Consider the following 16,770-nt stretch of genomic DNA (forward strand, 5'->3'; position numbering starts at 1 on the left):
TAAAAAGTGTACTAATGAAAATTTAAAGTATGTAAACAGTCTGAAAGGCAGGAGGGGGGAGGGGCAAGTGCATGTAAACTCTTAGCCTTGTCAGTCTTTTCTATGTGAAGATATGTGATTAGAATGTGATTCTTTAATAGTAAACTTTAAGAAGAATTTGATTACTGAACAGTAAACGTATTTATTCTCTCCTAAGTCCACCTCAAATTACCATGCTAGAAGATTCGGTGTGCGTGCAGCCATGCCAGGATTTATTGCTAAAAAGCTATGTCCACATCTAACTATAGTACCACTAAACTTTGAAAAATATGGCAAAGTGAGTAAAGAGGTAAGTCTGAAAGTACTCTCTAACCAAAAGTTGGTGTACTTGGTTTTAGACTTTATCCATAATATCAGTTCTAGATAATATGAAAAGTGATAGCTTAAATATTAAACTCTTCAGTGATGTGGCTTTAAATATAAGTTAAACAAAAAATTGGTGCTTTTGGGCAAGGGGATGAAAGAGCATTACATTCACCCATCTTACTGTTTTACTAGTTAGTAGTGCTGCTGATAGAGGTTTTGAAAACCTCTGCGTAGTGGTAGCACTTGAGCCTTATTATTCTTAGAAGTTCAAAACCATGAAGCATGATCTAATTATTAGGAAGTTGGAAGTACGTAGGAAACATGGAGATAATAATTTCATAAAATGCATAATCATAATTTTGAATACTAATTACTGGAGAGAGAAAAGCAAAGAACATTAGTGAGTTCTAAATGCAGATTTATTTTTTTTTAAAGAAGGGACTTCATATAAAGAGCAGAAGAAATAGGGAAAAAAAAATCATATTTTACCTTAATGGCAGTAGTTTACTTAGTGCCAGAGGAAATAGTTGGGTTACCCAAAAGCCTGGTTTAAAAAAAAAAAAAAGGAAAAAAGATCTTTTGTATGTTTTAAATGAAACCAGTGCATGACACAAGTCTCCTGACTTCCATAAAATTATGGAAACTTACTCATTTATTTTTATGAAGCCTCAGTTTCTTCACATACAAAAAATAAGGTTGATCTTACTTGATTTTTTTCACTTCTGTAAAAGAAAGCATATATAAATATGAGTATTTCAGAATGGATTTGAACTTGGTAAGGATCTTGGATTTCATGTTACATATTTCATTTGTTGTTTGATAAGGTAAAGTATTAAATTTTTTTAATTTCTCCTAAGTCCACCTGGAATTACCATGCTAGAAGATTTGGTGTGTGTGGAACCATGCCTGGATTTATTGCTAAAAAGCTATGTCCACATCTAACTATAGTACCACTTAACTTTGATTTGGATTTTCATTTACGTTTTTCTCTTGGGATTTGGATTGAAAATATTTAAATATATTTCATTTTGTCATTTAAAATCCAATAGTGAATCCTATCTTTTTTCAGTTTCAGAAAGATGAAGTGCATGTGAACAAACATTGTGATACCTAAGAATTTGATCCAAACTGATAGGAAAACACATGAGGCAGTCAGATTTTCCTCCATATTTTAAAAAAATGAGAGAGTAGAGAAGGTAGAGGTTTTATTTTGACCATTTATTTTACTATGTTTCCTTCTACTTATCATTAAAGATTTCCCAAAAAGTTTTAACTGTGGCATTAACTACTGCTCTAAAATACTGGCTATAACTTTAGTTTTAATGTAATTTAAAACTTAGATGTTTGCAGTTGATGGTGGATTTTTTTGACCCTTGCATATGTGGTATCTGACACACAGTGCAGAAAGATGCATCATCTGCTTTGCTGTTTCAGGTCCCCAGAGTTTTATTCCCATGCTTACTGCAGTGTCAGTGAACCTGGAGTCCTTATGCACTGATCTTAGTGACCTCTGCAGTAAAATACACTGCTCTGCATCTGTTTAGTTCTCACTTACTACTAATATCTTACTACTTGTGAGAAGCACTACTGTAATTTTACAGTATGAAGAAATAATTTGTTCCTTAAGTATCTTTAATATTTATTGGTCATTCTGAAGTTTCGGAGTACATTTGTTCATGTCCTAATTGTGTGTCAAGATCTGCTCTTATAGCAGTGAGGCTTTAAACTTTCACTATGTGTTTATCAAGGTTAGAGAAATACTGGCTGAATATGATCCCAACTTTATGCCTATGGGCCTAGATGAAGCCTACCTGAACATAACAGAGCACTTGGAGGAAAGACTGAACTGGCCTGAAGATAGGAGAAGATTCTTTTTTAACACAGAAAACCCTACAGGTGTAGGTAAGCAAATTACTTTTCGTGTGGTCGCCTGACACTGAGATGACAGGCAGTTTCTTTTAGGGATTCTTGGCAGAATGATGATGGCACTAAATTGTAGTTAGGATTTAAGCTTTATTTTCTTAACAGGATTTAATTGTTAGCATGGTGTGGAATTTATTATTAGAATGGCAAAGGATTTCTGTAAGGAGAATCAGTGTAGTACAGTCTCTAAGTAGCAAAATAAAGAGTTTATAGTATAATACAGTCTGGACCCTCTGCAGATCGGGTTGGATCATAGCACATGGTTTGATGTATCAATATAACACTCTTAATCTAGACTCAAAAATCATATAAAAGAACACGAGTCCCTCCCTCAGTCCTCAGAGGAAGCAGACAATGGCAGAGGTGTCCCTGGACAGTGGGGGGTCCCAGATCTCTCTGTCCAGCAGCAGCTCTGGTACAAGTTCCCTCTCAGGACCCGCTGCAGGGGATTTTACAGACAGACAGTGCTCCTGGGGCTGAGAATGCTTCCTGGCACTGCAGCCACCGGGGTCACCCACAGGGATCACCCACAGCCCGGGCTGGCCCGGAGCAGGACCTGGGGGCGGGCACGGAGTGGAGTGATTGGCCTGGTGCCCAGGGACCCTGAGGCCAGGAGGGAGGGGAAAAAGATATCTGGTTTGTCTCCTTGGAGCACAGGACCTTCTGGGCCTGATAACGAGGGGAAGGGGCACAAACACGTTTCCAGAGAAGGGCTGCTCGCCTTGTGAAATGGCCTCAGTCACGATGACCAACCACGGTACCGGAAGTGGGGAGTGAGGAGTGCCGGTCACACATGCACATAACATAAGCTTCAGATATGCTGCACCCATTGGAAGTGTAAATACTTAGGTCCTTGCATATATTCTCTACCTCAGATTTTTAGTTAACAGGTCAACTTCCTCTATTGCTCACTTGTTAATAAAAGGTATACTGCTAATGATTTGGACTTGGAGGATATTTTTCTTTTAACGTGAGTAAAATGTGTAAAAAGTGGTACTGGGCTTTCTAAACCAAACTGCATGGTAAAACGGTTGAAGGATGCACTAACTGGAACATTTATATTATCAGTATTCAGAAATTATCTGAATAGTCATGAAGAGGATTATAAAGGATACACTACTGCAGAAAAGTATTAATAAAATAGAAAGCAGTGAACTGGCATGATCTTTACAAAATAAATATCACTGGTGTGTAGTCATGTGCTTCTTCATACTTCTTTGACATCTTTCTTCCTCTGAAACACAAACAACTGCTTGGAATGTGAAACTGTAAGTATAATGTTTGTAGAGTCAGACAAAAAGGACTGCTGAATTACTTGTTCTGCTATGACTGCAGTTGAAAACAAGAAGCTCACCAGACTGATAGTTCTAGAACCACATATTCCAGAAACCTAATTTTCTTTGGACAATATTGAAAAAACTTCTGCAAAAGATGTTCATTTCCACCAGAAAAAGAGAGCATCTGGCCTTCAATCTGATTTGAAACAAAAATAAAGCCAAAATCTTGATGGTTTTCAGCTGCTACAGCAACAGGCCATTAAATCTTTTTGCTTTTCTGGAAGTTATGTCCAGTCTCCTAGCTAATTCTGCCAATCTCAGCCAAGTTCAAAACATATTAAAAACAAAGCAGTTATGACTCTCATATCTTCAAACAAAAAAAAAGGCAATGTCTAAATAAAAGTAGAAAGAAATAAAACCACTAGTGAACTCTGCAGCTGCTGTAGAAGGAAATCAGGATGTTATATATGGATATATTAATCCTTTGTGTTTCTGTCTTAGATAAAGATGATATGAATATGTCTGACAAATTTAATGAGGGTGAATGCTCTTCTTCACCGGTACTGTTTGAAGACAACACATCTCACCTTAAACAAAGAAGTCAATCAGTAGAAAATTCAGTTGTCTTTGGTACTTCTGCAGAGGAAGTTGTGAAGGAAATTCGCTTTAGGATTGAGCAGAAAACTCAACTGACTGCTAGTGCAGGTATTCAGACACATATGAATAATAGTAAATCTTTGTATTTCCAAAATGTTTTCTACTCTTATCTCAGAGAGCATTAATTAAGAATTTAACCTTGCCACAGCATTCTTGCGCTGCAAAGAAATATGCTCTTTACATGTACATGCTCTCTTCTGCAAAGACTGTGACTTTCAGTTGTTTCAGATTTCACAGCTATTAAAGCCACTGCTATTTGTTTTCCTTTTTTTCTCTTTTTTAATCATTGAAACAGTTATCTTTTTGCTTCTTTCTTCTTGATATACAAGTAAGTAATGTGGAGAAATGACCAGTGCACCTGAGCTGATCTTAGCACAGGTGGTTGCTGTTTTAGTGCATCACGTAAATTGTTTCTGTCAGCCAGTGGGTCATAGTAAAATCTGTCACTGGTTGCTAAACTGCTCTTAATTTGAATAGCAGATCCATACTGTTATGTGTTTCTGACTTCTCCACACCATTCTTTGCTTAAGACAATATCAAAATTCATTAAAATGTTAGTTCTCAGAGAAGTAAATATGTGTTGAAGTTTAGTAAACTCTTCAGTAGCTTTTTAATATTTACCAATCAAATTTTATGTCTTGACTTCAGGCAAGCTACCTCTGAATCTCAAGTGTTTTGATTATAATCTGCATTAGGTCACTAAAACCAGTATATGTCCCTAGCCACAAAGTTTGGAAGCCACCCTAGTGCTTTGTGAACCAGGTCAGTGAGGCATCAGGGAATGCTGAGGTTTATGAAGCAGATGCAGAAGGCTAAGGAAATGTGAAATGTAAGCAGAGGTAACGAAACAGCTTGTAAGAGGAAGCTGGATGAGTCTTCCACCTATGTATAGTATCTCACGAGTGGTAGACAAATATCAGTTTTGTTTACTGAAATTTTGCCTTCCTAAGGATAAGTTTGTGTTTAGAAAACATAGGTTTTCTAAATGCAATCAGGGATCTTAAGCCCAACAGTGAAAAACAATTAGAAGGCTAACTGAAAAAATACTGATAATCAATAGTAAGTAGAATTATTTCTACTATCTTGAATAATGTTTTATCAGTGAGCAAATCAAAAGTTGGACCACTAGGACTCTAGCACACAGTTATTTTAGTTTTCTTGCTAAACCAATTCCAGAGTTCATTTGTAGAAACAGATACTTTGATAGAAAAGAGCCATCCCTCCTCATTCCTATCAGTGTCTGTGAAATGTATGTATTTCTAAATGACTACTTGCACTGCTAGCCCACAAAATACTAAAATTTGGTAAATTTTGTCAAAAAACTCTTTTTGCTGAAATACAAGGAAGAAAGATCTTCTCCTAAACAGTTCATTATAACTGCCATTGGAAGCATTTCCTTTGTCTCACCATAATCACATCATGCAAATGTTCAATCACGTAACTGTTGTTATTTTTAAGCACTTGGTATGTAACCCTTCATGACTTATTAGGGCATGTTATGTTATCCTGACTATCTTATAATAGGCAGTAAACTTTATCTGTTATATTTAATCTGCTACATGTATTTATATTCTCTGATGTCCATCTCAAAATTTTTTTTGCAGAATTATATCAAGTCTGGTTATCAGTTATTGTCATTCTTTTCCTTATTTTAGTCTTTGCCAAATATGTAGGCTGCTCATTTGCTTTTAAATATTTGACTGTTGAAATTAAACTCCATCTTGTATTTTTTAAAGGTGAGGTTTGTTTGTTTGTTTTTAAGGAATAGCACCAAATACAATGTTAGCAAAAATGTGCAGTGATCGTAATAAGCCTAATGGGCAATACAGAATTACTCCTGAGAGACAAGCAGTTCTAGACTTCCTAAAAGATTTACCCATTAGAAAGGTAAGAGACACTATGACATTTACTCTGCTGTCATGTATATTTTTTCTGTTCTAAAAGGAAAATTTCTACTGAAAGGATACAGTTTTCTAGGTAATCTTCCAAGTTGTGTTTGATTTAAATTGTTCTTGGTAATGGATCTACAAGTGGAAAGTTTCCATTATAATGTTACTTACTCTTTTTTAGGTGCCAGGCATAGGAAAAGTAACAGAGAAGATGTTAAAAGCCCTTGGAATTGTGACTTGCTCAGAACTTTACCAGCAGAGGGCACTGCTTTCTCTTCTGTTTTCAGAAATATCTTGGCGTAATTTCTTGGATATTTCCCTTGGTTTGGGCTCAACACATTTGGAAAAGTATGCTTTGGGGTTTTTTTCCTCCTATGTTCAGAATTTTCTAAATGTTTCTTTGTGTGTGTTACATAATGTACATTTTATTTTATTGACAAATATTATGGAAATATGGCTTGTTTAGCATATTTTTTAGTCTCTGACATCTGTTATTGTTATACTTATGGCTAAGATACAACAGCCAAACATGAAAAAGCAAAGGTTTGTATAGCCCTGTCTAAATATGAAATCTAAAAAAGTCTTGTCAGGGAAGTTGTACATACGTGTATATCAAGAAATCAGGGGAGGATCATTTAGGATAACCTCATAATTATCAAAATAGCTGAACAGAACTGAATTGCCCTAAGCAGAGGTGTTCACTCCTTTTTCCTTGAAAAAAACAATACACATTCATTAGTGTTTATTATTATCTGATTATAATGAAAATTGCATTGGTATTTGATCTTCTCTGGTAGTAAAATTGTCATATTTCTAATGAAAGTAAGTGAAGTTTATGTGTCTTCTATGAGGATTACATATATATTTGTAATATCAACATGTGAATTTGGTGGAATAGAACTGAAGATTTTTATATCCTTCTTAATATCCGCTCCTTTAAAGTTCATACGACTTTATTTGCTTTTAGCTTCCTGTTTAGGAGAAGTCAGTCTGACTAGTGAATACATCTCTTCAATAATATTTGTAATTTCTAAGCTTGTCCTGGATACAAGCACGGAGCACTTGTTCTTTTAAAAAAAAACCAGCAAACTGTAGCATTTTGTTGCAAAATAATATATACAGTTAACAGTTTGAAGCCCAGTAATGTGCTAGCACAAAAGTTTGTGTTGTTGGGTTTCTTTCTATTCAGAAGTATGTTGACTTGTAAAAAAATGTGCAGTAAGATTGACTTTGTAAAGGTGACTTGATAAAAGATAAAACCCAGTTTTCCAAATATTTGTTTCTGTTAATATATAAACAGACCTTGAATAGTCTTTTAATAGTTGGTGCACTCTTTCTCCTTATTCACCCTTGTTAGGTGTTGTAGCGTCTGGGCAATCTCCTAGTACATAAAAAAAACCCAAAAAAGTAAAAAAAAAAAAAAAAGGAAAAATAAAGAAAAAAGGAACATTTCAGAAGTCAAGGTTATTGTCATATGGAGAACACATTTTTCATGGATTTAATGTCTAAGAAATTTCTTCTTTTTTTTGCATCAACTTAATTTCAGTGATTTCAGTGTGGAGAATGCAAGCCTTTAACACAGCCTGAGTCCTCAGTAAATAGTTCATCTTATGGTTGTTGTTTCTGACCACCTTCTTTTAAGAAAATCTGAACATACCAAATTTGTTATTTCCAATACTTACAAACATACAAAAATACTTACAAAGAAGGACTTAAAAAGAAATTGCTCTGAGGAACTTCTTTTATGCAGAAGAGTTGTTAAAGGGTGCTCAACTAAAACTGAAAAGAAAGAATGCAACAAGAAAACCTAGCCTTAACACGTCACCTTTAACCTGAAGAATCATTTAGACAGAAAGCAAACTATTTCCTCAGATCCTCAGATAAAAAGATATTCAAATATACATGTATGTTCAGGATTTTGATAGCAGTCCTGTCACAGCGAGGTGTGACAGCATAGGATTTGTACTTAGTTTTGGTTTTAGATAAGACTCCTGATATAGGAGGTGAGTTGCAGGGTGGAGGGATTGTTTGGTTTTTTTACACAGTGTTTATTTTTATTGACATCTATGGCTGATCTATGTCTTTACTTAAATTACAGAAGTTTAAGGGTTTCCTTTTTTTTAAATCTCCATTTAACACTTGTTTAAACTGGATGTACAAGATTTGTAGAAAAAGTTAGCATCCAGACTTTATAGAAGAGATTGCTGTTACTTATCGAGGCATAATTGGTTGACTCAGAGTTTATTGAAAAGATAACAGTTCTATGTAAAGTGAGTATAATAAATTGCTTTTCTTTTTGAAGGGATGGAGAAAGAAAAAGTATGAGTACTGAAAGGTATGCCTTTTTAATATTGAGAAAAATTGCGTTCATTATGAAAACTACTAAATACCATGTAGTGTATACTTTTATTAGACGTATAATTTCATAATGTACTTATATGTGTTAAAAAACAACATATACAATAAGCTCACTAAATTAGATTCAAGCTTTCATTACTTTTTTCCCTTGGCTCCTGAATACTATGGAGATATTTTTGTCAGTGAGTGTGTTGTCTTTTCTTATCATCCGATTCTGCTAATGCCTTTAAGACATCAAAGTGATCATGAAGCTTAAAGATAGGGTGGAACTATATAAAGGCTTGAGTTTTTTTATATGTTCTAGTTTAATGTCAATATCAGTGTAATAGCCTGCAGTCACATGCATTTCCTTATTTTTAGGTTTCAGTTAGTGTAAAGTTCCTTAAAAAGTGGTGCTTGTTGTTTCCAGAAGTTTGTTTTCAATACAGAAGTGATGCAGGGAGGATCTGTAGAACACCTTAATAATTATCCCTACCCTCATGTGTTGTCTTTTCTTAGGAAAGATGGTAAGAAAAGATGCTTAGTCCTATTGAGACTTAGTAGTTGTGAGCAGCTGAAGTAAGCCCCATAAGATTTTGGTACCATCAAACGTGAGAAATTTATAGCTTTAGTCTTGTGCTGTTTTACAGGCTTTAGTCTTGTGCTGGTTTGCAGGCTGCTGAGATCATGAAACTAGTTTATATGGAGGGGAAGAGATAGTCCTCTCTATACTGTTCCTTCCAAACCTTGGACTGCAACATTGCCAGAATAGCACGAATTACTCCTAGGATAATGGTATGGGACCCACAGGGAAATATTAGTCCCATTAGTTTGGTAGCATGCAAACATTCTTAGGGGAACGTGAATGATAATAAGCAAAGCCTTTCCAATAGAATAGAGTAAATCTGAATATAACTTAGAGATGTGAAATCCAGTGTAACTATATGGACTTTGCACTTGTAAATATAAAGCCTGACATGAAAAAATGGATCTGTGAGACCTTTCCAAAAATATTTGCTGTCTAAGTTTTACTTCCCATTTCTCTTAAAACCACTTCTAACTGAAGGTTGCCTTTCATGTTGTTACTTAAAAGCAAATGTACAACAACAAAAAAATACTGTAATTTCCCTACTAAGAAGCTCTAGTAAAGGTAGTTGGCAACATTTTTGGCAGAAAGATAGCTTTTCCTCCTCTGAGGCTAGATGTAATTATCCTAGCTGGCATCTTTTTCTTAGCATCTGCATTATTTATTTCTGATATTTGGCTCTGATGTTGACTTTCAAATACTGAATTTCTTCTGATGTTACACAGTGTGTACAAAGGAGACTAAACTCAAATAACTTGGCTGGTTCTGTGAATTCATTTAGTGTTAGTATTCTGTCTTGCAAATATTTAAGCATTAATGACATTAAATCTGATACATTTTCAAATAATGCATGAAAAATTGAAAGCCAAATTATTTAATTATTTGAAGGGCCTTGCAAACATTTTGCAAACAAAATATTCCTACTAATAATAACTTTTCCTTGAAGTAAATGCTCAAACCTATACAACATTCTTCTGATGTAGTTTAGCTTAACTGTACAAAAAATATTTTTAGATTGCAGCCGGTTATATATGAACATATAGTAGGATTCATACTGAAAAAAGATCACATCTTTGTCTTAGAACATTCAGTGAAATAAACAGAGCAGAAGACCAGTACAGTTTGTGTCGAGAACTCTGCAGAGACCTTGCTCAAGAGCTACAGAAAGAAGGACTTAAGGTATTTATATTATTCTGATTACTTCAAAAAGACTCCAACTTATTAAATGCAGCTTTAGTGTAAATGCTTTCAGCAGCATCGTATCATGCAGTCTATCTTCAGAAGTCTTCATTGTTTCATTTACAGATGTTTAGAATGATGTAGGCAGCATTTTGATATTGTGGAGGTGTATATCTAATAATATGTGTGGGAAAAAAAATTAAACTTATTAACCAGTTACTTAGCATATAAACATTTTTTGCTAAAAGCAGTGTTTGTTTATGAGGGAGTAATAGAGCCATGCTTGGACAATCATGTAACACTAATGTATGTAAAACACTATATTTCTCTCCTATATTTATACAGGATCCAGTCAGTAGCCAGTTGTGTAGTTTTAGAATTTGATGTATGCCAAACTTGCTGACAAGTTATTCATATATGCATTCAGTGGTATGAATGGTAGAAACAATCCCTTTATTCCTTCTCCCCAGATTTCTGTTTATTACCTAGAAAGAACAGTACATGTTTTCTTTGGAGGTCTTTGTGTTAAAGCAAAGAATAACATTCAAGACCTAAAAGAATTATGGTTAGTCTTCCTCAGCCATAAAAGAATATCTCAAAAGATGACAGTTTGGAAGGTAAATGATCAGCCAAGAAGGACAAGGAGATATGCTTACAAAGGCATCAGAACAAAGGGAGTGCTATTTATTTATATTTGGATGGACATGATAGATCACACAAATGGTTTGGAAGGTGTTGCAGTGGGAATATCTGTGCTAAACACGGAAGCTGTGTGGCTCTGATAGTGCTATGCAGGAGGAAGGAAGTTTTCAACAAATCCATAATTGGATATGCTTTTGCATGCTTAGTAGTTGGGATATATGGTATTGGAAATTTCGAAATGATGAAATAATTTTTTAGGGTAGAAGTGGCCTGTAGGCAAAACATGAACTCTGTTGAACATGCACTGGTGGCAGATGGTCTGCTGAGAATTGTAGCCAAATGACTCAATTCGGAGAATTTGACTTCAACAGTTAAGGGCAAATACAGAATCTTGGTGGCAAATTCTTGGCAGTGCCCCTTGCTGTGCACAGATAAGCACCCGGTCTTGCTTGTGGCTTAAGGGCCCATATAGATGCTACATCATAATTGTTTCTGTTTCTATGACATGCTTAACCTTTTTCCTTTTTTATATTCTTTTTTTTCCCAAGGGTAAAACTGTTACCTTGAAGTTAAAGAATGTGAACTTTGAAGTTAAAACAAGAGCTTCAACTGTGCTGTCTTCTGTTTCTACTGAGGAGGAAATATTTGCTGTTGCTAAAGACTTGTTAGGAACAGAAATTGATAGTGTTGCTCCTCACCCTCTACGGATCAGACTTATGGGTAAAAATATTTCAAACTCATTCTTCGTTTTTCAGAATTATGAGATCTTACGGTGTATCAAAATAATATACACTGCACTCTAAAGTAAAATCAGTATAAGTTTATTTATCCTTTCTCTGTTAGCCTAGTAGTTTTTGCAAATGGAAACAGCTCTGGAGTGATGATTGGTAACTCAGGAATGTTTTACTAATTGAAGTTGAACTTGTTTTATAGAACAACATACACATCAGCATGAGAGCAGAATCTTGAACTGTAGCATTGCTTATTCTGGTGCCTTAAAAGAGCTTTTAAATCTGCTTTGCACCACAGCAACAGAAGTGCTTATAGATCTTAAAGTACAAAGTTCTGCAAGAAATGCAAACACTTCTGACAAAAGTAAATTTGTCTCAATCCTAAGACCTTTATGTTTCAGGTGCCTATACATTCTGCTTGAAGCATTTAGTGATACATAAAACTTATTTGCCTAAGATATTAAAATGTACTTAAAAAATAAATATTTTTGTGGGGAAAATTCATGCAAAACTCTTTTAGACTGAATTTTAAGTAACCGTATTATGTTTATAGCCTCGTGTTTTAGTGCAATCAGTTAAAAGTTAAGGGATGTTAATGATATGGTTGGGCAAGTGATTGCATCTGATAAAATTGTATTGACCTTGTGATCCACTGTTAGTATTTGCAGGTACTATAGCCACCTTTTAGAGATAAAGTGCACGGTTATTGAGTGGATATATACCTCAAAAGGTGTCAATTAAGAAATAGTATTAAGTTCTCATAAAATTATTGTTATAAGTTTATTTTTCATCATTAGGTGTACGAGTATCAGGATTTCTAAGTGAAGAAGAAAAGAAGTACCAACAAAAAAGCATTACGAGTTTCTTAAAATCAGGAAAAGAAATTGGTTTCCTTAGGCTTCAGCCAGAGAAGTCTAACCAAGAGTATTTCACAAAAAGTTCAGAAGCATCTCATAGAGGGAGTTTTTTTGATCAAAAGCGAGCAGCAAGGCTGCTAAACAGTGAGAATCTTCCTCCAAATGAAGCTGTAGGTAAGCAGCTCTTTCACGATAGGAAGTCATCGGCAAATTTTGTGGAAGAAACAAAGAAACTCACAGGTTTCCAGAGTTCTAATGTCTGTAAGATCTTCACCTGCCCTGTTTGCTTTGAGGAGCAAAGCAGTGATAATTTGGAAGAACTTAATAGACATATTGATGAGTGCCTCAATGGGACATTTGTTAAAGATACTATGGAAATATCCAAGAATGACAAATCAAGAGAAGATACACTCAACACACTCCCACACTTTAGAAATGAAAATGAAAATGGTGATGAATGGCAAAAAAATAAAACAGATCAATTAGCAAGAACAGACCAATCTGCAAGTATGTCTGACAGCTTTACTAACAACAGCACAGAAAAATTTGCTCAGATAGTATCTGATAAGTCTCACAGAGAGCAACAGCCTAGCAATCTCAGTGACATTGCTAGAAATGTGTGTATGAAAGAGTGTCTCTTCCCCAAAAGAATATCTCAAGGCAATGAGGACCATTTTGAAAAGACGGAACATACAGCAGGAACTAGTTTATCCTGTTTCTTTGAAGCTAAAGAAGGCAGTGTTCTTGTTTGTCCAGTTTGTAATACAGAACAGAAAACCACCAGTCTTGTGTCATTTAACAGACATGTGGATGTCTGCTTAAATAAAGGTCTTATACAGGAGCTGACAGAAAAAAAAGATTTTCCTGCTGAGAATTACAGTATGGAAAACCAGAATAGAGTTGGTGAGTATATGCACTAGGATGTATTTATTATTCAAGTTATCTGCTTGTACAATTAGAATACTTTGGTAATGGTGTATTTGAACTTTTTGGAACTTTGAGATTTTTGCTACAAGCTCGTTTTAGTAAGGCCTGTGTAAGACTGAACATTTTTATCTAAAAAATACCAAATCAGTTCTCATGGGAAACTAGATTTATGACTGTAATGGTAGTTAGACAGTGCCCTCCCATTTGCCATAACGGTGACACAGGAATTTCTGTAAATGGTTTGTTTTTTACCCGCAACCATGTTCAGAAAGGTGTTTGCAAGGCCACTGAGATTGAAATGAAAATCAATTAGAACATCTTCAACCTGGATTGTTTCAGAGATTCGGTTGACAGAAAAGTTATGTTATGTGCTAGCAAAACCAGAGAGGGTGAGCTAGAGTTTAAAGGCAGAAACTTCCAAGCTTCTTGTAGATAAATATAAAATATATCATGTACCTGCACCTGTAACATGCCAAACCAGTAGATGTTTACTCAAGTAGTTTCTTTCTTTGATGAAGAGTTAATCTTTGGCCAGATTAGAAGACATGTGCAGGTAGTTAAGTATCTGCCTAAAGTACTTATCCCTATTCTCCCTGACATTTGTAAGAGAAGATTAAAATGCTAGCGTATTGAATTTTTCAGTATGCAATTAATATTTAAAATATGAACCTTTTACACAGAAAATTTTATAAACACTCTTGCTGTTACATGTGCAAACAGACTTTGATTTAAATTAAGGACTTACTGTTGGTGAAGATTCTTTTTTTCCCTCCGCAGGATAAAAAAATTAAGAACATAATTTCCAACTACCACCTGAAAATCCACTATGTTATGCTGAAATATTTCTGAAAACTTCTGAACTAAGAGGTTCAAAGAATTCAATAAACTGAAGGCTTTTTGGTTTTCTCTTTTTAAAATGTTAATATAAACTACTATACTCAGACTGCAGCTAATATCTGCTTTTTGAGACAGATTAAATTTGGTTATGTTTAAAAAAGAAAGTTCTGCCATGTGTGTAATTTCTGAAGCATTTTTTCTTTCTTGAAGTAATTAATTTTTGTTGTTTCCAATTACTTTTAAGGAGCTTTAAGCAAAGAACAGCAATGCACAAATCCATCACAAGGAACAAAAAGGTGAGAGTTTTCTGGAATTTTGAGTACACCACTCATTTTAAAATAATAAAGTTTAGAAAACTATTCGGTATTGTAAACATTGCGTAGGTATGCATTGTATATTTTAACCTCTTACTGTTTTGTTGTTTTTTAATTTCAGGTCTGGATTAACAACTTCACAATCAGTATCAAAAAAGACCAAGTTGAGCAATTCCAAGCATACAATCAAAACGTTTTTTAAATGACTGTGTAGCAGCATATTCTATATGAAGTATTTCATACGGTTTTATGACTGCAAATTAATTTAGCATTGTTGGTAGGCTGGATTCAGGTGCCTGTCACTTTGGAGCCATTGCATATCTGTATAGAAAGAACATGATGTCTGAGGTAGAAGAAGAGGTGCAAATATAAATAAGGTAATTTTTTTGGTTTTTTTTAGAATAGTACTTTTTTTTTCCCCAGTTGATTCCAAGAATCAAAATCTGCTAGCACTACGATTTTGTTTGTACTGAACATGTAGAACTTTCTGAGAGCCATGAGCAGCCTCATGAATTCTCTCTGCTGTTCAAAAAACGGAACAGATTGGGTAGAGCTGCCATTGAGCAAGCTTGTAGGGCAAGCTCCCTAGAGAGCAGGAATCATTAGCTAGGGTGCTACACTGTACTTACTGAAGGCTCTCTCAGGACACCTGACCTGCCATTCTCTCTCAGGACCACACCTGACCTGCCATCCTCACGGTGGTAATCGTAGTAGCTCAGGCTGACACTTCCTTGGACAATTCAATGCCAAATTTAGTTATTATATTGGCTGTGTGATAACAAAGAAGAGCTGAGTTGCTTGACTTCAGCTTACAAATGTCTTCTCAGTGAGCAAAAAAACTTACTGGTCTCACAGTTTCAAAGGACAAGAACAAGAACTTAGAGCACTATCAAGCTTTCATTGTTTTACTGAAAATTACTTCAGTAAGAATCGATGGACCAGCCGTGTCCATCTCATTGTGGTGAGATACAGGATGACTTCACTGATTTAGAAAATGTTAATAAAACTGCTAATTGAGAGAAGGATTCCTGCAGTGTAGTCAGACATGCTATTTGATCCTTGACCTTTCCAAAGAGATTGAGAACTCTTCACGGTTCGAAATTGTCACCAGTCAGTAGGACATAATTTGCTCTAAATAAAAGGTCTCATGGTGCAATAATAATGAATTATGTGCAAATATGCAAGATGATGAACCTCTTACTGTTTACCTATATTTCTCTTTAAAATTATTTTTTATTTCCGAATAAATTATATTTTATCAGTGCATATGTTGAAGGAAGGAATTAAGTGCAAATATTTAAAATACACTGTTTAGCTTTTTCTGTTCATGACAAAATGCTTAAAGGAATTTTATTATACTTAAATATTTATCTGACAAATAATTTATTATGATAGCATATTTCTTAGCAGTTACACAAACAGTGCTAAACCCTGTATGATATATAAATTGCTTTTTGACTGCAAACTGATTTAAAGAAGTGGCTACTGTAGAAACATCTATTTTGTTGTTTAACTGTTTTGGAAATACTTGGGGATTTGCTTGGTTTTTAATCCAGTATGTACATGGTATGTCTTAGATGCCCAGGCTAAGTCCAGAATGTGCTTTTTTGTTTCCAAAATTGCTGGAATGATTACACCATCTCAACCTGCTTGTCTGTTTGTTTGCCAGATGCCACTGTACCCACAGCTCTGTCATTTGACTTCATGTCAGTGCTCCCTTACCTTCTTCAGACCAAATCAGCTGGACTAGTTCAGACTGTGCAAATTGATTGAGTTGACTTTTTCTGAAGCAGGTCAGTGAGCATTCAGCATGAACTGTTCTGTTGGCAGAGGTGGGAGCTGGAAACTTTTGGTAGGAAAGACATAAAAGCAGCTGGGGGAACATTAAGCTGCCACTGCTGTTTAGAAAGTGAACACCTCTCCCTTTATTAGTTTGTATCTGTCTGATTCAATAAAGTGTAGAATCTAAGTATTACCTTGTCACTGTGTGTGTATATTTAAATTGTGTATTTTTATGTAAGAATTACTTAGCAAAAACTAAGCTACTGTAAGGGCTTGAAAAAATTAAGTTAGTTTGACTAAGCCTTGAAAATTGTCTTACCATCTGTTTAAAAGTGAAGTGTCATAGAGCTATAATTTTGAAGTGTTGGTGTGAAGGACCAGGAATCGATGGGAAAAATTTCAGAAGTGGAAAAATATGTACGGCGATTGAAAGGACTTTATGATACAGACTTTATAGTTATTATGTATATACACATTGTATGCTTCC

The 16,770-nt window shown here is 35.0% G+C and overlaps 1 protein-coding gene across 8 annotated transcripts in view; it reads left to right on the plus strand.

Annotated features, from left to right (window-relative positions):
- Positions 1–16,473, plus strand: part of POLK (DNA polymerase kappa) — a 33,597-nt gene extending 17,124 nt beyond the window's left edge. For 5 of the 8 annotated variants that reach the window (XM_018070438.2, XM_018070436.2, XM_018070437.2 and 2 more), the window contains exons 5-15: positions 197–328; positions 2,094–2,247; positions 4,047–4,250; positions 5,965–6,089; positions 6,273–6,439; positions 8,394–8,426; positions 10,097–10,193; positions 11,384–11,555; positions 12,364–13,326; positions 14,432–14,483; positions 14,623–16,473. In XM_018070438.2, coding sequence (XP_017925927.1) covers positions 197–328; positions 2,094–2,247; positions 4,047–4,250; positions 5,965–6,089; positions 6,273–6,439; positions 8,394–8,426; positions 10,097–10,193; positions 11,384–11,555; positions 12,364–13,326; positions 14,432–14,483; positions 14,623–14,707 — 2,184 coding nt within the window. In that variant the 3' untranslated portion in view covers positions 14,708–16,473. The remainder of the gene's footprint in view (positions 1–196; positions 329–2,093; positions 2,248–4,046; positions 4,251–5,964; positions 6,090–6,272; positions 6,440–8,393; positions 8,427–10,096; positions 10,194–11,383; positions 11,556–12,363; positions 13,327–14,431; positions 14,484–14,622) is intronic. The other 3 variants (XM_018070442.2, XM_018070440.2, XM_018070441.2) reach the window with 3 other exon arrangements.
- The last annotated feature ends 297 nt before the right edge of the window (positions 16,474–16,770 follow it).

Source organism: Manacus vitellinus, unplaced genomic scaffold, assembly GCF_001715985.3.
Source record: "Manacus vitellinus isolate BGI_N305 unplaced genomic scaffold, ASM171598v3 scaffold_18_pilon, whole genome shotgun sequence".
NCBI classification, from domain to species: domain Eukaryota; kingdom Metazoa; phylum Chordata; class Aves; order Passeriformes; family Pipridae; genus Manacus; species Manacus vitellinus.